We start from the raw sequence: 24,444 nt of genomic DNA on the forward strand, positions 1-24,444 counted from the left end.
ACTAGGACCTCAAGTTCTTCTCTACTATAAAATGTCCAACAAAGCCGGGGATATGACCCTTTGAGGACAAGGAAAAGAAGCATGCAATGTGCACTGATCAAAACTAGCATACAGATAAGGCTCATACAGTACATTGTGTATCAGATGAGAGCAAAGCATAACATAATTCATTGTACATGACACTGAGTGTTATATCAATGTCAGGATCCTATTAAATTAATATGGGGTGTCACATGGCCTAATTAAGCAGAGAGTTACAGTGGTTCAGAATATCACATTTCATAAATTATCTAATTATCTTAATACTAGGATAGAACACTGTATGTAGTGCATTTTTTTGCAATGCCAATCACAAAATAGTAAGACTTGATTTGGAATTACAATTGATCTGGGCTGTTTTTTCACCTGTTTGTTTTTATACTTGCTGGTATAAATCATATTCAAATGTAATCGAAACTGTGGGGAATTAATTCAATTGAGTAAGCTAGCTGAGAGAGCAGAAATACTTTGGAATTTATCGAGGGTACGTGTTTGATGGGTTGATAGCTGCATGGCCTATTTATTGATTTTTCTCTCCAACTTTCCTATTTGTGTTTTTGTTATTCAGTGGGTATACTGTAGTGCTAAAATAGTCTTTCCAGCAGCCAGTTCTGCTTGCTATAAATTCCTTTACGGTTTTGATTCTTGTTGTTATTTTATTCACTAGCTGTCTCTTTTTCACTATTTATTCATGATGAGATACCCAAAACACAAAGGAGGTATTAATTCTCTCTCTCTCTCTCTCTCTCTCTCTCTCTCTCTCTCTCTCTCTCTCTCTCCCTCCCTCCCTCCCTCCCTCCCTCCCTCCCTCCCTCCCTCCCTCCTGCCTGCACAGCACTCCTCTCCACCTGCCCAAGCTGCTGTGGCCTTGTCTGAATGCTGCGAATTCCCAGTCCACTGCAGCGTATCCACATGGAAACACCACAGATGTCAGCATTCACAAAGGTGCAGAAACAAGGAAAGTGATAGGATGAAGATGTCAGTTATGGCAAATAGAACTCTGCCTCTCTGTCACGTCATTGGAACATCTCTGTCTTTGATTGTTGTTAGGCACTACTCACACTATCTAATAAATGTCCAGAAGAACATATAGGGCTTATCCCAAAGAGTTCAGCTGTAGGCAAATACACAATCATAAAATTATAAAGCACAGATTCCGAAGACATGATGCATAGGAGGTCCTAACTCCAGCATAAAGAAAGTATATAAATCATTACCTCACAGCATGTGGTGTTTTTTTGTCCCCCCATCGATTGTTCACTGACCTAGGGCCTTGAGATATCAAATCGTCTCCATATACAATTTAATTCCTAGCAGAGAGGAGACGGGGAGTTTGGAAGTGACTAAAGCGTTTTAATAGTTGGAAGGGAATTAGGAGGAGGCTCGAGATGTTGATAGGCTTTCTGGTTGTTTTCCCTTGGTCCTCTGGGGCTGGAGAGAAGGATCAGGGGGTGAAAAGTCAAAGGGAGGACAAGGTGACTGATTGAGCCGAGGCAGCAGGTCAGCACTAGGCAGCTGAATCAAACTCAGTCAAGGATTTTCCCCCCGACTACTATCAGATATATCATCTGGCTCTGTCAACACTTCTGTCCAGCTGGATGCAGTACACTTATTATTTACACATGTGCACATGAAGAGGGACATACACAGTCACAGAAATACGCTCTCTCACACACAAACATGAACACATATGGAACACATATTAGTAGTTGTGGAAATGAACAATAAACCTAGGTAATCAACAGTTCATTTGAAAATGAAATAGGGTACAAATCTGTATTCTTTGAAGTACAATGCCAGTTGTATAACCCTGACAATTCTATCAAACGAAATCATTTGCACAGGGACAAAATTACAATTGAAAACCACCTCTAACATTTGAAATATGACAAGCAATTAATATTTTTTTAAGTATATTATGCTCCTCTAACATCAACTAAGGACGGTGATAATCAAAAGGAAAACCCATGGGGAATATGAACTACCATCAATTAAAGTGGACTCACAGAAGTAGACCAATTCCACTATGGACATTTGAAAAAAACAATTATATTACACATGATTATGTAAAATACATTAGCCAGACAATTAGGCGACTATAATTGCATCTAAATTACACATTGATAGAAAATAGAAATGAATCCACCAATCTACAGAGGTTTGATCGGTCCCTTTCTAAGAAACCTCAGATACACGATTCTTCCTTTCAATAATCCTTTAGCCATTTTATTCACTGGATTGTCATTACAAAATTCAATTACGTGGAACACCTGAACTAACAATATCTCCTAGCCAATTATGCAGTGTCTGGGAAACCGTTAGCAAACAAATTACCAATGTTCATGTGAGAGATTGACTTGATATTCTTGGCGTTGTATGCACAGTTTGCACACAAAGGCAGCACTGCCCCACACCTCCCCTGTTATTGCCTATTGTTGACTGACGAATGAAACAGCTTGGCCTTGATTTGAGAATAAAATGGAAATCTAGTCTGCGAGGCTGTTCAGTAGAAATAGAATAGTAATTCTATAGAATAGTTTTTCTATTTCTATGGGCTGTTCCCTCTCCTCCATTGCATAGCTAATCAATGATTCTCTGAACACTATTGTTTGGCTTATCACCATAGAGATACATGGTTATCACAATAGAAATATAATCTATTTGTATGGTTATTACCATCAACATTCTGTGAAAAGTTTTGGAACAAGAAAGAGACAGCCACAATTTCAGCTTAACCTTCTCTTTCTCCTCCTCTACTCTCTCGCATCTCTCCTTAACATTTCAGCCTAACTTTTAAATATTTAACAATGAAAAGTAATCAGAAGAGATCTTGGCAGTACTATAGCCCTGAGTATTGATTGGGCAGTGGCCCAACATTCCCTCACTAAAGAAAGATTAAAATAACAGACTCATCAAACACATTTATGGAGTCAGTGACCTCAGCCAATCCTGGAGTAGGGAGTCCATAAATCATAGTCCATCTCTGTTACACACAGTGAGTCTAAGGCTCAGTACAGGGAGTCCAGTAGAGGACGGGAGACACTACCGTTACAGTACATAAATCTACAGCAACTCCATGTGGCAATGTTAGGGGGAATTGAGGATTCACTAGCTACATGATGGGTGTGGGATGACAAGATGTCATTCCATATTAAGACCAAATTTAAATACTGGAATACAGGATTTTAAAAAAGTATTGTGAAGCATACACGGTACACAACACATTTGTGTCCCATCGCCTGGAAATTTGTATTTGCATGGGTCTGTGTGTGGATATGTACGTGTATGTGTGTATGTGTGCATGTGCGTGTGTGTGAAACACACAGAGAGAGATGTATGTATTCAGTCACAGCTCTGGCTGTCCCTCTTTTTCAAACCAAAGCACCACCTGTCAACCTCTTTTCATTACAATTTCCTATACTCCTAGACCTAGCCTATCCACCTGCAGTGGATGGAGCTCCGTCGCTCCCCCCAATCAGATTGAGGCGCTCTCAAAGCCAGGAAAGACGTTCCTATCTCTCTGATCCTGCTCTCTACGCCTGACTCCAGCCTGTGAGGCGAGGAAAGGAAAGGCGGGAGAAGCCAGGCAGAAAGGCAGGGAATCTTGGTTTGCTATCAACAGCTCAGGAGAGTAGCGTTGGCAGCAAGATTGATGACACCCTCCCCGCAAAGTAACAAAGGAACTCCTGCGCATAAGGGCCTGCTTATGGGGCCTGATAGACTTGTCATCCTCTTAATAAACACAGCAGATATGTCAGCAGCAGCAGCAGGAGGGACTGAACCAGACCCAGCAGACCCACCCAGCCACAGGCAGGACCACCGGCTGGCCTGGCACACCCGGCCCTGGGCAGCTCGCTCCATAAGGGGGCCCCTGAAGGAGCTGGAAGGTAGTGCCAGGAAATGATCAGAACATAAACTGGCAAGATATTAAGTATAAATCAATATTTCACAGACACTAAAACCTATACCTGTCTGTTGTCAGAATGGGTTTGCCTGGCAATTGTTCAATGCAACCGAGCTAAGGCAGTAGTTCCATTATGCTACAGTCGATACCTGTGCTAAGATGGGGAAGTTATTAATGTTGGAACTAGGGCCAAAGCTTTTGGTGGATAATATTTATTTCAGGGTTGGCGTGGTTGTAAGAGGTTTGGTTTGGTGATGTGCTTTGTGAAAACAGCACAAACACTCCCAATAATATATTTCCAAAACCTTCAGTTGAGAAGGAATATATAACTTTTATTACAGTATGTCAGCTCTTCAATCATGTTATTTTTGTGTGCCCAAGAGGACAACAGCTGTGCCCCTTGCCAAAGCAACACCAAAACTCTAGCAGTCCCTCTCCAAAACTCCCTAATCACAGTAATGCTTAGGGGACAATAGTCTCATTATTCACTAACGCACTGGAAGATGTAGAATATGTTAGCATATCATTTGACTTTCGCCAGTGGCTGGGTTTTATTGAAGGACAACACAAAGGGGAAATGGACACACTGGAAAGGATTAAAAAGCTAAATTTAAAATCTTAATAAAATAAATCTCTAGTTAACTGTGTATTTCTGTATTATAAATAACAACAAGTAATCCAATGGACAAACGTCACATCAGCCCTTCTGATTTTAGCTTCAGTGGTAAAAAATTAATAAATAAAAAATCACAAGCTTGAGATTCAAAAACAAACATTATGTTTATTGGTTTCTACTACTTTGGAAATGCATCACCAAAATGTACAGTGTATGCTAAAATCCAACAATAATGGCAGCAAAATGAGGGGCAATGCCTTTTGAACAAGCAATATTTTATCAAGTTTTGACAGCCAGCATGGATATAAGAGGCTAGAACAGTAAACACCCAAAAAATGACAGGGAGAAAAAAACATTTGATATAGTCTGCCATTTACAATATTCACTTATTTTTTTTACAGGAAAAGACATTGTCTCTGTCACGATTCAATCTACAGCCCTCTCCCCAAATGCTGTATAATACCTAGCGAAAGCCAGCAGGGTGTGAAATGGTGTTTTGAAATAAATGAAACCGACTATGAAACAGTGCAGTTGGGAGATATTGCTATGTCAAGCTGACAGGCAATGCCCGGAATGAAGCAAAAAAGTTATTATCCCAAAGAAGAGCCAAGCTGGATTAAATAAAACCCATGATGCCAATAGCAGTGAGTGTCTTTCTCCGTCAGCGGCTCCATTATTGGCATAGAAGAGGAGGGCAAGGCATCATGGGAAATCAATTTCAGTGTCTTCATTCAAAACTCACATCTTAAACTCAATTCAGAGTATGTTCTACAATATAAAACAAATGTTATGCTGAAAATCTTCTACTTTGTGATCTGAGTCACGGGACTAAGTATTGAATTAAGCACAATTTACAGTATTTAATGATGCCTTATTAATTAATGTATGTAGTCTTTGGTTATTGATGATCCAAATAAAGTGTTTAGGGAAGCAGCATCCCAAAAGACCCCTTTAGCTTTAGCTTTACAACTCCAGTGGTGACGAGTCACAGGGGAAGACTTTGGGTCATTGGCATAGTGATATAATGCATGGGACATTTAAAGCTAAGAGACAGGCACATTGTAAGCCTTGTACATTTTTAAGGTGGACTCTTATCCTGGGTTTACACAGGTCCTGAGGACCGCCAGACAATGATATATGAGAGACACGGGACAACGGGGGTTGAGGTGGTAGAGGTAGAGAGAGGGGGATGGAGAGTTGATAGAAGAGAGGGGAGGGGTGTTTTGAGAGGAAGGAGAGAATATTGTCTGTGTAGTTGGGGAGGTTGGGGGAAGGGAAGGGTGAGTGTCATGGATGAAAGCGGCATGGAAAGTGAACCTCTCTTAATGCTTTGTCCCTACTGATCTTAGCCTCAGACAAACCTCTGGCCCTCCTGGGACAAAGAGGACTTAACTCCGTAGGGCGATTATTGTCCTGGATGAGACACTTCAACACACAGTCTGCCATAAACGTTTGACTAAAGTTGATATATTTTCTTACTAATGGAATGGGAGGCATTACTACCAAAACAATTTTGCTACTTTTTCATAACATGCTAAAACTCTATATGGCAAAAAATCTATGTCATCGCCATAATAGATCTGATAGCAGTGTTCTGTATTGGTCAGTGGTTCCCCCTTCTGGTGAATGATCAGACATGTTTAAAAAGGCTTTCCCCATTCACATCTCTACTGTGGCTGTTTGTGCTTACGGACATCCTTACTATCTATTTAAAGGAAATAAACTTGACGTAACTTTAATATAGAAAATATATAGTTTTTATTTGTATTATCAAAAGATAGACTAGTCCTCCTTGATTTTTGAGAGCAAGGATCCCGAGGATGAGTGGGTAAGGTCAGAATGAGGCAGAGACGTTTGAGGACTACAACAACATAAAACAAAATGGATTTCTCCCATTACTAACTGTTCTTTCAATACTGTAATATATGTGTACCAATAAGCTCTATGAGGTGCATTAATAGGCTTACCTGAGAATGGGACCAATAGATTTTCTGCGTTGGTTGGACACCTCCAGTTGTGGAAATCTAAGAGAAATGATTACAGTACAGGTAAGTACTGCAGACAATAAAAACCCAGAGAGACTACTGAACTGTAAACAGCATGGGTCACCGCTACCTCATGGCAGTTGGTTGGGAACTTAGAACTTACTCAGAGGAGGCAGGCGTAGAGACAGATCTCCGTCTACCCATGGGGCTCTTGGCAGGGCTGAGAACACTGGCACACACTGCAAAATAAACATCCCAGACAGGTCAGTGTACTCTATGACACTCAAGGCCGGCTCCAGGCATAAGCGGTTGCTTAGGGCCCCTGGCCGCTAGGGGGCCCCCAACCCAAAACATTTATAAATACATTTAAAAGACACTCAGTTTTTTGGAATTCAGTTGGGGTCTCAACTTACTGTTGAGAGTTAGAATAGTAGAATATACAAGGTGCAAGTTCGAAATTTGGTTGTGCATGAGCAGTTTTTCTTTTGTTTTGTCAGTCACTGACAGTCACTCAATTAGCCATGTCAGCTAACAATTTTTAGATTGGTAAGTTAGTCTAGCCAGTTATCTAAAATTGTAGTAACCATGGCCGAATACCGACAGGGAACACAGGGCACGTGCCCAGGGGCCCTGACCTCCAGGGGGCCCCCAATGATTTTGTTAGTGACTCTCACTCAGATATAATGAACATGGCAAAAATGTATCTCTGCCCCATGGCAAAATGAGCAGAATTGCAGGGCCCTCAAAAGGCTAGAGCCGCCCCTGATGACACTGCACGATGTGTTCATCTCACAATGCAATAAATAACCCTCAGTATTGCACAATTATGGGCTAGATTTTTTTAAGGGAAGTTTCTTACATTCTAGTCTGGTTTGAGGGAGGACCAGATTGAGACCATCCTGAACAGTAAACCTTAGGGTGGCGCAATCGTCTGTGGACAGAGATAGAGGAACATCTCATTGAACTTTGAAAAACAGATTGTACCACTCAAAACCCCACACACCACTGCATACTTTCCACTGCATACTTTCCACTGCTTTACATAAGCCTAGCTCTATAAGGGGTCATCATTTTATATGAAGAACTGTGTTGAAATAACATCCCTCAGGACTCACCCGTCATGGACATGGTAGTTTGTACCTTCCGGTACAAGTCAGAGTTTAAGGGATGGAGGTAGTCATGAAGATCTGTGGAGTCTTCTTTCTTAGAATAATCTCCAACTATACCTTTTTTCACCTTTTGGCTACAGAACCTGCATGGCAAGCATAGTCATCATCGGATAGTACAAGATCACATGATAAGGAAAGACTTTTGGCCTTAGTCATAATTTATCAGTCCTGTGGGCAAAAGGTTGGGAGAGTTTTAGAAGGTGCTGGGCACACTTGGGATGAGGTGTTGCCCACGCACTCACTTTTTCCAGCAGAAGATGAGGTTAGGGAAGATAGCCATGATGGCTTCATGGAAGAGCCCTCGGTCTACCTTGCCCATGGCAAAGGCCTGCTGGATGGAATCCCTGGCACTCTCTGCTATGTTAACCTGTAAAAGGAGACAATGAGGACACACTATCAGATACCGGTAGATCAGAATCATGAGATAGATTACATAGATAAAGTATTTAAAATGATGGAATTATAAAAATATCCAACTGGAGTCTGTGTTCTCATTAGTTTTGAATCTAATATCAGCCTCCTTGAATTGTAATGTAAAGCGCAAGCTAAATATCTCACAAATGTTATCACTCAGCTCTAATATGTTAAGACTGTTCCTGTGGGAGGTCAGAGGGGCTAGGGGGTGAGATACAGTCAGTGGATGAGTTAGTTAGAAACCATACCCTGAGTTTGGGAGAGATCTCTGACTTGAGAAAGAGCTTGATGATCATCTCTGCTTTCTGGTGGAGCAGGGCATTGTCATTCTCCCCATACATGCCCGCTGACGCCATCATAGTGTCCGAGTCTGCCATGTTCCTGAAACTAACACAGCACCACAGTAGACACAAATATAGTTCCTTTGTCAGTTAATGATGCATTTCAGGTTGGTAGGCAAATCTGAAATACACCCCATCCAGGAACTAAATCACAAATGCTCTCAATATTCAGTTTAGGACATTATAATAGATTAATCAAAAATCACCTCTCTGTCTCCAGGTAGAACGACAGATCGTTGACAAGGAACTCCACTGTTATCAGTTTGCGGTTGATGACTCGCCTCTTCAAGTTGGACGAGTCTACGTCCTCCGAGCACAGGTCAACAGATTCAATTTGCCGGCTCCCCATTGATGGTATGTACCCTGAGAAACGTAAAGTTATGAATTAATATAACTACTGTTCCCTGAAGGAACCAGTACCATCAGCTGAGAAGCCAAGGGGGGACAGCTGTAAACTGGGTATACCCCACTTGGGTTCTTGAGAGCTAACTGTGAACTGCAGAGTGAATAGTGGCATCCAAGCTATAAAACCTGGGTAATGTCCAGCTCACCTCCACACAGATATCACTAACAGTCAATTCCCTTAAATGACGCCCACTACACCGCATACCACTAGATAACACCTGCTTCTTGCTGCTATATGCCAGGGAGATAGCCTCCATAATCCTGTGGGAGAGACGTTGCTTAAAAAGCTTTCCCGCGGACTGGACAGAAAAGAAAGCTGGTCTCACTAGCGCTGTGGCGCCAGGCAGCCCAAAAATCTGAGGGGGCACAAAATACGTCAGGATGGCTGGTGGGTGGTCCAGAGGGGGACTAGTAAATTGGAGGATTTTGCATTTTTCAAACACCCAAAACAGCTTTTTCCTACAATCTAGAGACATAATCATTATGCTTAATTCTATGTAAAAAATATGTATATTTTTCTGCATATCTAAGCATACCTCTTGAGCTGTCTGTATCCTCCTGACTGGTGGTTCTTTTTTTTAAAGAAACGAAATATGCTTCTCTGCATCTCTGCTAAAATCTGGGTAAATGATTGAAAGGAATGCGAGTCTTATTCAGTCCATTTAGTTATTGCTTGCTTTTCTAAAGTCTACCAACCTTGCCAGCAGGCATGCCAGCTAAGATAGTTCGACAAGCTAGCTACTCTAACTTGATTGATAGCCTGAAATGTCTTCTTGGTAGCTAGTTATGAGGTTGGGAGATTGTGAACCTACTGTATCTGGGCTAGCTAAAGCCAACTTCATAAAATTGTGGCTAGTAGCATTACGGAAATAAATAAATACAAATTAACAGGACAAATCTGAGGGGGCACGTGCCCCTGTGCCCCCTATGGGCAATGACGCCACTGCACTAGCACAGCGTTTCCCAAACTAGGGATCAGGAACCCATGTTGGGTCACCTGATTTGAAAATGGTAGTAGAGCAAGAGCTCTGAAATAAAATTACAATAATTGCGCTTGGTTCATAGAACCGGGTTTACATTAGTAGATGCGGTTGTAATAAACAGAGAGTTTTCTGTTTCTTCCTACAAAAGAACTCAGGCTGATCTGTAAGAGACTGTCATAGCCCCAATTAAAAATGTAAACATTGGCCATTGATCACATCACCTTTTTTTACATGGTGGGGTCGCAAATAACTTTTTATATAAAAATGGGGTGGCGGGCAAAATACGTTAGGGAAAAGGGAAAAGCTAAAGGGGATAGCTAGAAGGCTTAAGACCTGTAGAACTTGTGACTGGGCACATAGGCTGCGTTAGGATGCACCATCACCTGGACTTGCCAGGGGTAAACTGAGTACGGAAAGCGTCACGGATCATGCGTGGGAAAACCCAATGCAATTAGCCGAAGCTAAAACCAGGAGCAGGGAAGCATCTACACTTTTAAAGTGGAGATTGAACGACCCTGATCAAAAAAGGCCCACAATAGAACAGAGTTCAAACGCACACCATTTAAATAGACACAATCCTTCTGTGGAGGATGCCTCATGCTGAATAATAGCAATACATTTGGAGGTAAAGCTCCAGCCATCAGATTTGGAGGTAAAGCTCCAGCCATCCAGGCCCCTAGATTCCAACTCTTGGCTGCAGGTGCCAACTCTCCAAACCTGGTCTCAGAGCATTTTGTATTAGTCTGTACCTAAATCCGAGACACTTCATTTAGTATATGTTATGTTTGGTATGGTTACATAAGACAGATAATTACTTAAGGCCAAAACGAAAAGAGTGTGGTTGGTCGGGGTAGATGGGTGAGCGTATAACGCGAATTAGCAACTTTTCAACGACTTACTACTTTTTAGCTTCTTTGCAACTACTTAGCATGTTAGCTAAACCTTCCCCTTCCCTTATCCTTAACCATTTTAGCTAACCCTTCCCTAACCCTAACCATAATCCTAACCTTAACCCTTAACCTTAACCCTAACCCATAACCCTAACTCCTAGCCTAGCTAACGTTAGCCACCTAGATATAATTCGTATCATATCATACGTTTTGCAAATTCGTAACATATAAGACGAATTGTGTGATGGACATCCACCAATTAATACATACCATACAAAACGTAACATATCATACTAAATTGAGTGTCTCGGATTTACGTATAGAATAATACTAAATGCTCTGAGACCAACCAAACCCCCAATGTGCCCGAGACGATAAGCGCGCAGTGTGGGTGGCCACTAATCTCCGCCCAACAAGCAAATTATATCCGAGAACCATGGCTTCTTGGGCCATCAGGAACAAGAACCAACGACAAGCCCTACAGGTGGAAATGCGTAGAGTTTGTGCATGGCCACTGATGCACTAGCGTATCCACCATGAGCCACTGTTAGGAGGGAGAGAGACCAAGTCCCTCCTTGTCGTTCGAGTGTCAGAACACCATCACCATGTTACTATATGGGCGACGGAGGATAAAATGCTGTTGAAAGAAACCCACAGCCTAACCCTAACTCTATCCCTAATAACATCAGCTACATCACAAGTAAAATACTGGAATGGAAAAGCTAAACAGAGGAACTTACTTAGAGAGAAGTCATGCCAGTTGTGTCTGAGGTAGGCCTCAAACTTGCTTCTGGTCAGAATGTCCTTCATGGCATTACGGAATTTACAGATGCTTTTGATTAACCTGGAGAAGACGCTCCACACATGTTTCTATAAGAAGAAAAAGAGGAACGAATTTTGTGATAAAAGAATAGTTAACTTTAAAGAAATATAGACGATATGTGCCACATTAGGAATTGAGAGCAGTAGTAGATTCTAAGTTTGAACATAAGTCTCAGCCGACACAGGTTCATAGTAAAGTGGTGACAACTCACCAGTTTGTTTGTGAGGATGACGGTTCTTTTGCTGGTGTCAATAACATTGGTACAAGGAGGAAAGGTCTCTTGATACTTTTTGAACCTGCAGAAGAATAAGGTCCACAATAAATACAAATCAATGTTTTTTATTCATATTCTTTAGCCATACTTTTTAGATTCATCCATAATTGTCTTGTTAGAAAAACATTGTTGTATAGAACATCCTACTGTTTGGCTACCATGCTGCACCATACATAATAAATTATACAACATTTTTACTTTGTACAAAAGAGGACACAAACATTTTGTCCCACAAAATAATATCTGTATCCATGAAACCTTAATGCTTTGAAGCCATGCAGTAAAACATCTGTTGGAAAATGTGCATGTTTTATAGACATGTTATGATCCAACTACACACTTTAAAAGGCAGATGTCCTGCATACTGCAGATAGTGTCTAAAGATAGCAAAAATTCCCAGATAAACATGTGGTGAGCAGCATTAATAAGAAGAGGTATTTTAAATTAACTCATAATATAATAAACTGCTGTAATAACAAAAATAAGTTGGAATCACTTATCAAGGTTCAGTACCAGGTTGCCTCCAGAGATTTGATAACCAGATCCTGAGCTGCAAAAAGTATGTCGGGAGAAACATGTCTCATCTTGGGGATCTGAGAGATGAGGTTGGCACTGCACTGAAGATAATCCTCTACAATGACAGACAGACAGACAGGGGGACTTCAATTATGTTTGTTAATAATATGCTGGGTTCAGTGTGTGGAAAGGCAAACGTGATTTACGGTCTCAAGCAGCCCCAATGGCCACCAGAGGGTGCTATTAGAGGTCAAACAACGGCAGGAATAATAGCGCCCTCTGGTGGACCTTGGGACTGGGTCTCAAGGGGAACGTAGGCAGGCAGCTGATCGGATAAAAAGGCTTTCTTCATTAGCTGTGATAGCAGTTAATAACAGGCTGCTATTTATTTTTGATATATAGGCGATAGGGCCTACTTTCTTAATTCTCAACGTAGAAGTCCCCTGGTCTTTTAAACTCCCATGGCTAGTTGCAGGGTGAAGGATTGAATTTTGAAAATGCTCCGTTATTAAATTAAATACATTTTTGCTCCATGAAGTAATCCAACAGTGTATACACCGCCATCTAGTCCATTTCTGATCCTCTCTCATTGATTGAGCCAGGTGAGTGCCATTCAAAGCGACTCTTGATTTCTGAGTCTCGCTCATGACGTGCTGCACTTTGGGGTGGAACAAAGTCTGTCCTTTTGAGTTTTGAATCAGAGTTTCTACCCGACAAAGTCATGTTAGGATATATCATTTATCCTGTTAGAGCTTTTGTGCCGAACACACTGTGGTGTTTCAGGTGCCACGTTTATGGTCATGTAGCAGCAGTGTGTAGGAGGGAGATTCCAAGATGTGGGAAGTGTGCAGGAGGGCATGGGACAGAGGATTGTGTAGTTTTGGTGGACAAAGTTGTGTGTGCCAACTGTAGGGGTGCCCATGTTGCTGAAGATCGGAAGTGTCCAGTGCGAGAGAGGCAGGTTGAGGTGACCAGAGGCAGTGAAGAAAGTAGTGGCGCAGTGGTCTAAGGCACTGCATCGCAGTGCTAGCTGTGCCACTAGAGATCCTGGTTCGAATCCAGACTCTGTCATAGCCGGCCGCGACCGGGAGACCCATGGGGCGGTGCACAATTGGTCCAGGGTAGGGGAGGGAATGGCCGGCAGGGATTTGGCTCAGTTGGTAGAGCATGGTGTTTGCAATGCCAAGGTTGTAGGTTCGATTCCCTCGGGGGGCCAGTAAAAAATAAATAATAATAATTAAAAAATAATGTATGCACTCACTAACTGTAAGTCGCTCTGGATAAGAGCATCTGCTATATGACTAAAATGTAGAAGATGATGGGTCAAGGGTGAGAGATCCTGAGAGGATCCCTTTGAGTAGTAGATATGTGCCAGCACAGAGTGATAGGCCAATGAGTGATATATGCTTCAGTAAGGTTGGCTTCTTAGCGTTCATAGCAATGATTATCAACTGTATCACAGAAAATATATGTTTTGGTGGCAGGTGCAGAGAAGTGCTTGGGTGTATGAGATCTGACTTCAGAAGAGTTACAGGGTGTGTTGAGTGGTTGTGTCCCATCCTCCCAGGCCGTTGGCATGGTGTAGGAGCAGATAGGGTCAAAGTAGTGGAATGGTGGAGGGTGTTCAAAAATTTTTTTTTACAAAGTGTAATGTATTTACACTCCAGTCCAGTTGGTAGCAGTAATGCACCCTGTGATTGCCAACCACCATTTAAAAACCAAAGAAGAAGAAGAAGAATACTTTGGAGTGGACAACACCCACCTGTCTCAATCAATAAGAGAAGATCAGAAATAGACAAGATGGTGGAGTATACATTGTTGGATTACTTCATGAAGCAAAAATTTATTTAATTTATAACAGAGCATTTTCTAAATTCAAACATTAGCCATCTAGCCATCAGAGTTTAAAAGACACTGGGGACTTCCAAGCCGAGAACTAAGAAAGTATCGCCATGTAAGGGTTGGTCGAAAATCTGTTTCTTAGGCTATGGCTAAATAGCAGCCTGTTATAAACGACTATCACGGCTAAAGATGAAAGCCGTTTGACTTTAGTCCCATCAGCTAGTAGGCAGACAGGAGGCAAAGGATAAGGTGCAAAAATTGTGGGTTTTATTAACAAAATGGTAGAAGTGGTAGCAGGGGTAGGCCTGCATAATAATGCTGCCAAAAATATGCACACACACTTAACCTACAAAAACAAACAATGTGGACAGTCATATGCTTTCCCCTCACAAAATCAATTAGGCCTACAAAATGAACTCACTCCTAAATCAGGATTTGGCCGGTAGGAAACGGGCTATGTCAAGACAAAATACAGCCTAACCACATATGGATACTGTCCCCTTCAGAGCATACAGATCACTGGTAAAGCCAGGTAGAAATACCTTGAGCCCACTCCCTGTGCAAAACCATTGCCTCAACAAGCAGGGGTGCACATAACAAATTAACTGGTTGAAACCTAATTTACAAGCTGAAGACTACACACACGTGTAGAAGTAGACTATCATAACACCACATCATATTCACAGGCCTTTTTCAATCTAACCTGTATACATTTTTAATACGAGAGCTCTCATTAAACAAATAATAAATTGACAAAATAACAGAGACGTCGGGGAAAGGGGGTGCGCGCTTCTGAATCAAATGCGGGTGTACGCAGAGAGGATGTGCACGAGTGGAGCTCAGAGAAGCTGCAACAGCCACGTGGCAAACACAAAAATAAATGCACAAACTGAAAGAAAATAATTTCACTGAGGAGACCTGGGCCCTGTTACAAAGACAACTGGAAGACTTTTTGGCAATGAAGAGTAGTGAGCAGTTGTAGGCTACACCAACCTGGACTTAGGGGTAGGCTTAACATAGTAAACATAAATCCGGGACACTCCAATTAGTATGATATATTACGTTTCGTATGGTATGTTTTAATTTGTGGATGTCCATCATCCATTTTGTATGATACGTTAAAATTGCAATTCGTACAATATGTTACGAATTTGCAAAACTTGTATATATGTCACGAATTCCAATTTGTTGTGGGTAATGTTAGCTAAGTGGCTAACGTTAGCTAGGTGGCTAACGCTAGCTGGGGTTAGGGTTAAGGTTAGAAGTTAGGTTAAATGGTTAAGCAAGGGTTATCTAACGTGCAAAGTTGTTGCAAAGTGGCTCAAAAGTAGTTGCAAAGTTGCTAATTAGCTAAAATTGTAAAGTTGTCTGTGATGAGATTCGAACACACAACCTTGGTTTTTACCTTCAGTAACCTTCTGTCTTATGTAACCAAACATAACATATCATACTAATTTGAGTGTCACAAATGTACGTTTACTATGTTACATCTAGTCTATGAGACCAGGCTGGCTGCACTTTTCTTTAAAAGAGTAGGCAAACTATAGTGCTATGCACATATCATAATTAGGCTAACTCGAGCGCACAAGAGTGTGGCTTTGACTTGAGTTGAGCGTGAGTGTGATGCGCATAGTGACATAACATTGCCTACTGTACAGTGGGGAAAAAATGTATTTAGTCAGCCACCAATTGTGCAAGTTCTCCCACTTAAAAAGATGAGAGAGGCCTGTAATTTTCATCATAGGTACACGTCAACTATGACCGACAAAATGAGAAAAAAAATCCAGAAAATCACATTGTAGGATTTTTAATGAATTTATTTGCAAATTAATGGTGGAAAATAAGTATTTGGTCAATAACAAAAGTTTCTCAATACTTTGTTCTATACACTTTGTTGGCAATGACACAGGTCAAACGTTTTCTGTAAGTCTTCACAAGGTTTTCACACACTGTTGCTGGTATTTTGGCCCATTCCTCCATGCAGATCTCCTCTAGAGCAGTGATGTTTTGGGGCTGTCGCTGGGCAACACGGACTTTCAACTCCCTCCAAAGATTTTCTATGGGGTTGAGATCTGGAGACTGGCTAGGCCACTCCAGGACCTTGAAATGCTTCTTACGAAGCCACTCCTTCGTTGCCCGGGCGGTGTGTTTGGGATCATTGTCATGCTGAAAGACCCAGCCACGTTTCATCTTCAATGCCCTTGCTGATGGAAGGAGGTTTTACTCAAAATCTCACGATACATGGCCCCATTCATTCTTTCCTTTACACGGATCAGTCGTCCTGGTCCCTTTGCAGAAAAACAGCCCCAAACCATGATGTTTCCACCCCCATGCTTCACAGTAGGTATGGTGTTCTTTGGATGCAACTCAGCATTCTTTGTCCTCCAAACACGACGAGTTGAGTTTTTACCAAAAAAGTTATATTTTGGTTTCATCTGACCATATGACATTCTCCCAATCCTCTTCTGGATCATCCAAATACACTCTAGCAAACTTCAGACGGGCCTGGACATGTACTGGCTTAAGCAGGGGGACACGTCTGGCACTGCAGGATTTGAGTCCCTGGCGGCGTAGTGTGTTACTGATGGTAGGCTTTGTTACTTTGGTCCCAGCTCTCTGCAGGTCATTCACTAGGTCCCCCCGTGTGGTTCTGGGATTTTTGCTCACCGTTCTTGTGATCATTTTGACCCCACCGGGTGAGATCTTGCGTGGAGACCCAGATTGAGGGAGATTATCAGTGGTCTTGTATGTCTTCCATTTCCTAATAATTGCTCCCACAGTTGATTTCTTCAAACCAAGCTGCTTACCTATTGCAGATTCAGTCTTCCCAGCCTGGTGCAGGTCTACAATTTTGTTTCTGGTGTCCTTTGACAGCTCTTTGGTCTTGGCCATAGTGGAGTTTGGAGTGTGACTGTTTGAGGTTGTGGACAGGTGTCTTTTATACTGATAACAAGTTCAAACAGGTGCCATTAACACAGGTAATGAGTGGAGGACAGAGGAGCCTCTTAAAGAAGAAGTTACAGGTCTGTGAGAGCCAGAAATCTTGCTTGTTTGTAGGTGACCAAATACTTATTTTCCACCATAATTTGCAAATAAATTCATAAAAAATCCTGCAATGTGATTTTCTGGATTTTTTTTCTCAATTTGTCTGTCATAGTTGACGTGTACCTATGATGAAAATTACAGGCCTCTCTCATATTTTTAAGTGGGAGAACTTGCACAATTGGTGGCTGACTAAATACTTTTTTCCCCCACTGTATATATGATACAAAGTCAATGTGATTATTCATGAACCTATAAGTCAGGAAAATAATTTCCTTCTTAGAGGACAAATTATTCTATTATAATCTATTCATTGTGGTTACTAGCGTCTGCTCGTCTGAGGAAGCGGGCCACGATGCTGTTGATCTTCGTCTTCTGGAGGAGGCTGTCGACGTGCCGCAGCTTATCCACCTCGTGGTAGAAGTTCAGCGCTCCGTGAGCATCATAGGCCCTCAGGTAACGCTTGAAGAATTCCAGGTTGGTAGGACTTCTCATCACCTCCCCTAAAAACCTTGGTCTCATGGATGGTTTTTTGGCAAAGCTGTGGTCCTTGTCCTTCATCAGGTGGAACGGCTTCTTAGTACTGGATGTCACCACTGGCTTCTTTGTCTCCTCTGAAGGACACATTTTATTGTTATGTTTCATTGACTTATTAATCATTGAAGCTGATATGAAAAGTTTGAATGTAATACCCTGTACTGGCTTCCAGTCATAGTAGAGCCTGTGAGTTTTACTGATCGCCTCCACAGCCACCTTGGGGTACTTCTCAGCAAGGGTTTCAAACGGAAGGTCATACAGATCTGAGAGGTGAGGAGAAAAAAACATGCCTCTGTTTTACACCAAATGGTGTGAGGACAACTCTTGTCCGTAGAGTACTTCTATTACAACCAAATGCTACTAATTTAGTTCTTACTGGTCTTCCTGTAGTGCAAGTGGACAGAGCCTCCCCTGCTGATGTCCTCTAGGGGCAGCAGGGCCCAGGTCTCCTCAGTGAGAGGCTCAGCAATGGCCTGACAGAGAGCCAGAGCCTCCCTCATCCTCCTCACCTGCTGCTCTGGAGCAGTGGGAGCACTGGAGGGCGCTGTCGCTCCATGACTCACTTTCCCCTTTACCTCATTCTGAGTGAACTGAGAGATAAAACGATGGAGCGATGAGTAAAACTACAGAAGGACTCTGGAGTAGCTGTTTGAGAATTCCACTATCCTAATAATCAGGTTAGAAATTAGTTGGTTACCAGATAGAAGAGAAGGACTTTGTCTTCTTCATCCAGAAATGCATTGTAGCTGGGACCCAGAATCTGCTCAAATGGAAAGAGGGAAAACCTTGTACTGACACTGAATACATGGCTTTGTAATCAAGGAGTGAGAAGAAGTATAAATAATAAATCACTTTGCTGTCAACCACATACTGCAGTCAAAAAAGATTTACCACCCACCTGGCATAGTTCCTGCTTGGCCGTGTAGATCCAGGGCATCACATTGCCAGAGGGGAGGAGGTTTATGAGGTGGCAGACGGTGGATTTGGTCAGGTAGGTGGTGCACCGCTCACCCTCAGGGCGACTAACACACTGCCACGCATCACTCAAGTACACAGCCATTAACTTTCTAGCCAGCACCTGTCTCAGAGCCTTGGAAGGGCCCTCCTCCATCTTGAGCAGGAGGTTGAGGAAGCCATCCAGCTCCTGCCACAGTCCCAGGTGGTGCAGCATGACCCCCTGGCCCCTGACCCTAAGGAAATTCTCATAGGGACCCCCAGCAAGAGCATCAGCGGACAGGGCCAGGGAGAGGTGCTCATCGTAGTGTGGTGTGCCCCAGACCGTTCTGGAAGGAGGAGAGGGAGTAGGGGGGACAGGGGTGGTGGTGGGGGTGATGGAGGGGAGGTGGCAGATGGGGGTCTCCATACAGGCATGAGGGGGGATGATGGGGTCACTGCTGCTGCTGCTGTCCAGACTGGACAGGCTCTTGGATGGGAGGATGGGCATAACAGGGAGGGGGCCAGTTCTGGGCCCAAGAGTAGCAGAGCTCACCTTTCTGAGGAGAGTACTGGTACTTCTCTTTGAGCTCCCACTTTCTCCTCTCTTGCTTCTGCCCTCCCTCTTGCCACTGCCCCCATGTTTCTTGTCACCACCGACCACAATCTCCTCCCCATGCCTACTCATGTAGTGCACTATATTGGTACACTCTCCCTGGTCTCCGTCTCCGGCCATGGGCAACCACTGCTGCATGGCCGGCCCATCAGGCTTCCCTGCTGCCCCAACCCAATGCCCTGTGCTAGGCCTCTGATGGGCCCTCCACAGCAGCCTCTTCCTGACTTTGGAGCAGTAGGTCCGGGTCACTGTAAGGCCCTCTGAAGGTGGCGAGCCTAAACTCCACCCCATTGGGTCAAGCGGAGCCGGGTTCTCTACCAGGGTGAGGTTAGAGGCAACGTCCTCGTACTCTTTGGCGATGGAGGCACACTCCTTCAGTTTGGTGATGGAGAGCTTACAGGAGCTGAGGTACTGGGGCAGCCAGTAGGACTGAAGACAGCATAAGGCTTTGGACCTCATCTGATCCAGAATCTGATCCATCCCACCAGGTTCACTCCCTGAGAAGATCTTCAACAAACCCTCTGAGGAGAACCATGGTATCAAAAGAGGTGACATGGTGGTTAACATTGTGTCATGGTGGTACACATGGTGACATGGCATGACAATGGTGTTTACGTACCATGAAACACGTTTAAACTATGTACTGTATAGTATCCATGTTTACTTTGTTGGTATGCATTATAAAAGCCTACTATAATATCGCCATACCAGTCAAAAGTCTACTCATTCATGGGTTTTTCTTAATTTTTTACAATTTTTTACATTGTAGAATAATAGTGAAGACATCAAAACTATGAAATAACACATATGGAATCAAGTAGTAACCAAAAAAGCGTTAAAAAAATCTAAATACATTTTATATTTGAGATTCTTCAAATAGCCACCCTTTGCCTTGATGACAGCTTTGCACACTCTTGGCATTCTCTCAACCAGCTTCACCTGGAATGCTTTTCCAACAGTCTTGTAGGAGTTCCCACATATGCTGAGCACTTGTTGGCTGCTTTTCCTTCATTCTGCCGTCCGACTCATCCCAAACCATTTCAATTGGGTTGAGGTCAGGGGATTGTGGAGGCCAGGTCATCTGATGCAGCACTGCATCACTCTCCTTCTTGGTCAAATAGCCCTTACACAGTCTGGAGGTGTGTTTTGGGTCTTTGTCCTGTTGAAAAACTAATGATAGTCCCACTAAGCCCAAACCAGATGGGATGGCGAATCGCTGCAGAATTCTGTGGTAGCCATGCTGGTTAAGTGTATAAATAAAATAAATCAATGACAGTGTCACCAGCAAAGCATCCCCACACCATAACACCTCCTCCTCCATGCTTTACGGTGGGAACTACACATGCAGAGATCATCCGTTCACCCACACTGCATCTCACAAAGACACGGCAGTTTGAACCAAAAATCTCACATTTGGACACCAGACCAAAGTACAAATTTCCACCGGTCTAATATCCATTGCTCGTGTTTCTTGGCCCAAGCAGGTCTCTTCTTATTATTGGTGTCCTTTAGTAGTGGTTTCTTTGCAGTAATTCGACCATGAAGGCCTGATTCACACAGTCCCCTCTGAACAGTTGATGTTGAGATGTGCCTGTGACTTGAACTCTGTGAAGCATTTATTTGTCACAACACAACTGATTGGCTCAAACGCATTAAGAAGGAAATCAATTCCACAAATTAACTTTTAAGAAGGCACACCTGTTAATTGAAATGTATTCCAGGTGACTACCTCATGAAGCTGGTTGAGAGAATGCCAAGAGTGTGCAAAGCTGTCATCAAGGCAAAGGGTGGCTATTTGAAGAATCTCAAATATAACATATATTTTGATTTGTTTAACACTTATTTGGTTACTACATGATTCCATATGTGTTATTTCATATTTTGATGTCTTCACTATTATTCTACAATGTAAGAAATTGTAAAAATAAAGAAAAACCCTTGAATGAGTAGGTGTGTCCAAACTTTTGACTGGTAGTGTATGTAGCAGGGCAGTGTCAATCAATCATCAATCAATTTGTATCTCTTCAGTCCATTTAAAAACAATATGTCACGAAAGTGCTTTATACAATAACAGTAGGCTAACCCCTGTATGCATCCCAAATGGCATCCTATTCCTTATAGTGAACTACTTTTGACCAGGGCACATAGGGCTCTGGTCAAAAGTGGTATACAGTAAAGGGAATGAGGTGATATTTTGGATGCAGGCCCTCCTGTGTTACCAGAGGGGATGCGACAGGTGGTCATGATGATGGAGCCTTCGGTGAGATGGACAGCTCTGATGACAGTAAGCAGGGCCTGGTAGCGGTTCCTCTGAGTCCTATCCTGCTGCCAGTGTATCTGCAGGAGACGCTCCACTCTCACAAAGAACGTCACCAACTCCTCTCCTTCAGGTACACAAGACGCGCGCGCGCACGCACGCACACACACACACACTGAGGACGGAGGAGTAACATTCATTGAGGGCAGAGCCTAATCGATTGTAGGGGGGATTTTAGGGACCAACCCAGACGACCAAGATCGACGACGACCCAGATGTCATATACTCACAAATCTTTGCTTACAATCATATCATGAGTAACCTGCTTAATTACTCACACATACCTTAAAATTGTCTACTCTAAAGTATACAAGTGTTTTCCAGCTTTCTCTGTGCCTCAGATCACACAGGAAACAGAATTCTCAGAGGGCTCAACTCGTGACAATCCAACCTTAAACTGGCTGAACATCTCTCTCTCTGTACCCAAAGTAGCAAATGTCTCACTATTCTCATTGTTGAATTGAAAGTTGTATCAGTTTCATATCAACCAACATATGTACTGATGCATATACGTAACTCAGAATGACTATATCATCTTGAGGCCTTTTTAGGCCATTTGTCTTTTAGCTCTTCCACCATACTATTGGCCTTGGCTTTTTTAGCCTCTGGCGCTATTAGCCTTTGCATTTTTACCTGTACCCTGAAAGCTCTGTATTAAAAGGTTTACTTTGACCGGATCCTGGAACTCAAGTCTCCTCTTTTACCTTTTCAAAGTCAACTTGCTACTGCAAAATTCAGTCTACAACTCGCACAAAACCAAATTTCACACTTTGTGGTTGAAACAAACAAGGGCCACTGACCACATAGCTTACATTTCTGTAACTTCCTATCTCAGGGGTATTATGAAATTAAATTTCACATTTTCAAGGCCATAAAATATATTAAAGTAGTTTCTAAAACCTAAATAATCTCAGAGACAATAAAAAGACGTACCACGAGTGCCTTTGACAAAAGAACAGAAGCGCCTCATCCCTCTCACACTGCCCAGGCATCTCTTCAGCAGCCACTGGTCTGCAAATGTCCACTTCAGCACCTCTGAGAAGGGAATAGCACAATCGACAGGTGTGAAGAAGACTAGAATAGAATAGAATTACATAGCATCCTGCCCCTCCCTAAGGAATTTTAACCTCTGATAAAATTCCTTGTCCCTCCCTTTCATATACTGCACACTGGTCACAACACATGCTCTCATCAATACATTTGGTCTATGCTTATATATTATCTCAATGCTTCAAATGGTTTGCTAATACTCAAGACAGCCTGGCCTACTATGACGGGCTGTACCATTGTCTAATGCTTTATTGATAATATAAAAATAATAATATGCCATTTAGCAGACGCTTTTATCCAAAGCGACTTACAGTCATGCGTGCATACATTTTTTTGTGTATGGGTGGTCCCGGGGATCGAACCCACTACCTATTGACAGCTGTATAGTCTTTCTCTGGGATGGAAACGAATATTACATATTTTCTGATGTAAGAGTATTTACCTCCATCATCCCTGTATTGATTTAGTCTGTTTCCATGTATTGATTTAGCCTAACATTATCTTAACCAGAAACAAAGCACACTCTTGCACAACAATCTATTCAACCGATCTACTTCAAACACTGAAATTACTGTTTGATGTATTTAAGTCTTGACCTTTAGCTTGGCATGATGAAAACTGCAGGAACTCTTTACACAAGGAGTAGTAGTGATACAGCTCTGTCTGTTTGAAGTAAACGAACCGATGCACGCTTAGCCATACAAGGAACCCGCCTCTTCTCACATCCTACAATGGCAATGAATGACAGGCCAGTCAGTAGCAATTTGACTTATCAGCTTGAATGTGGTAATCTTGTTGATCATTTGATTGTTTTGTACACCTAAATTAGTGTGAGTACTTCATTCACTTTTCTAATATGTCTTGGTTACCTGGATGTGTGGAATTTCAGGACAAAGGTACCACTTGTTTTCGGATAGAACACATAACGGAGTCTGACCAAACACCTAGGCCAAGATAAACGTTACAGAAATGTGTGTATCCAAGATATACAGAAACTACAATGGTGTTGATTAACAAGAAATCCGTACATACTGGCAAATTCAGAAATGTATTGAAGAAATCCACAAAAACGTCATCCTTGAAAAGGTCTGCAAGCGCTTTATCACATTGTCTTCCTAGAAATAGACCATAGTCAAAAGTCTGTTTTCTTAATTAATAAAATGTTCATAAATTATTAACTTTCAATTGAAATTCAAATGTTGTTACTGATCCAAATGAGCATGCATAGAGTAAAACCATGCATCAGTCATAGCCACCTACCTGTTTTTGGTGTCATTTGAATTGTGTACCCTCGCATCTTAAACTTCCAAAATACATCTATTTTGTCTGATCTATGGCGTTCTGGTAAAATGATGTAGTTGTCTATATATAGATGACAACAGCCCTATAGGGACACCATGACTATTTTCTTTACAGAATAAAGTGTTTCCACAAGTCTTGCATTCTTGAAGTGATGTCATAAATGTCAAAAGTTCCAAAGGTATCATTGTTGGGTGAAATTGGAATGTCTTGTCTTGACACCAGCTCACACTTTGTACTCAACCAATACCTCAAGGCCAAAGAGATGTATTTATTTATTTTTATTTATTTCACCTTTATTTAACCAGGTAAGCCAGTTGAGAACAAGTTCTCATTTACAACTGCGACCTGGCCAAGATAAAGCAAAGCAGTGCGATAAAAACAACAACACAGAGTTACATATGGGGTAAAACAAAACAAAGTCAAAAATACAACAGAAATAAGTATAT

General features: G+C 42.3%; 1 protein-coding gene across 1 annotated transcript in view; it reads right to left on the reverse strand.

Annotated features, from left to right (window-relative positions):
• Nucleotides 1-23,634, reverse strand: part of LOC121581314 (regulator of G-protein signaling protein-like) — a 36,841-nt gene extending 13,207 nt beyond the window's left edge. Inside the window, exons 1-19 of the mRNA XM_041896846.2 lie at nt 23,566-23,634; nt 23,293-23,422; nt 22,580-22,681; nt 21,549-21,713; nt 18,679-19,850; nt 18,478-18,540; nt 18,157-18,370; nt 17,936-18,043; nt 17,567-17,857; nt 12,357-12,474; nt 11,781-11,865; nt 11,487-11,616; nt 8,675-8,831; nt 8,376-8,514; nt 7,956-8,080; nt 7,660-7,796; nt 7,404-7,475; nt 6,708-6,783; nt 6,527-6,583 (exon numbers count right to left, since the gene is read on the reverse strand). Coding sequence (XP_041752780.2) covers nt 6,527-6,583; nt 6,708-6,783; nt 7,404-7,475; nt 7,660-7,796; nt 7,956-8,080; nt 8,376-8,514; nt 8,675-8,831; nt 11,487-11,616; nt 11,781-11,865; nt 12,357-12,474; nt 17,567-17,857; nt 17,936-18,043; nt 18,157-18,370; nt 18,478-18,540; nt 18,679-19,850; nt 21,549-21,713; nt 22,580-22,616 — 3,146 coding nt within the window. The 5' untranslated portion in view covers nt 22,617-22,681; nt 23,293-23,422; nt 23,566-23,634. The remainder of the gene's footprint in view (nt 1-6,526; nt 6,584-6,707; nt 6,784-7,403; nt 7,476-7,659; nt 7,797-7,955; nt 8,081-8,375; nt 8,515-8,674; nt 8,832-11,486; nt 11,617-11,780; nt 11,866-12,356; nt 12,475-17,566; nt 17,858-17,935; nt 18,044-18,156; nt 18,371-18,477; nt 18,541-18,678; nt 19,851-21,548; nt 21,714-22,579; nt 22,682-23,292; nt 23,423-23,565) is intronic.
• Nucleotides 23,635-24,444: the final 810 nt, after the last annotated feature.

The sequence above is a fragment of the Coregonus clupeaformis genome, chromosome 14 (genome assembly GCF_020615455.1).
Source record: "Coregonus clupeaformis isolate EN_2021a chromosome 14, ASM2061545v1, whole genome shotgun sequence".
Lineage (NCBI taxonomy): Eukaryota > Metazoa > Chordata > Actinopteri > Salmoniformes > Salmonidae > Coregonus > Coregonus clupeaformis.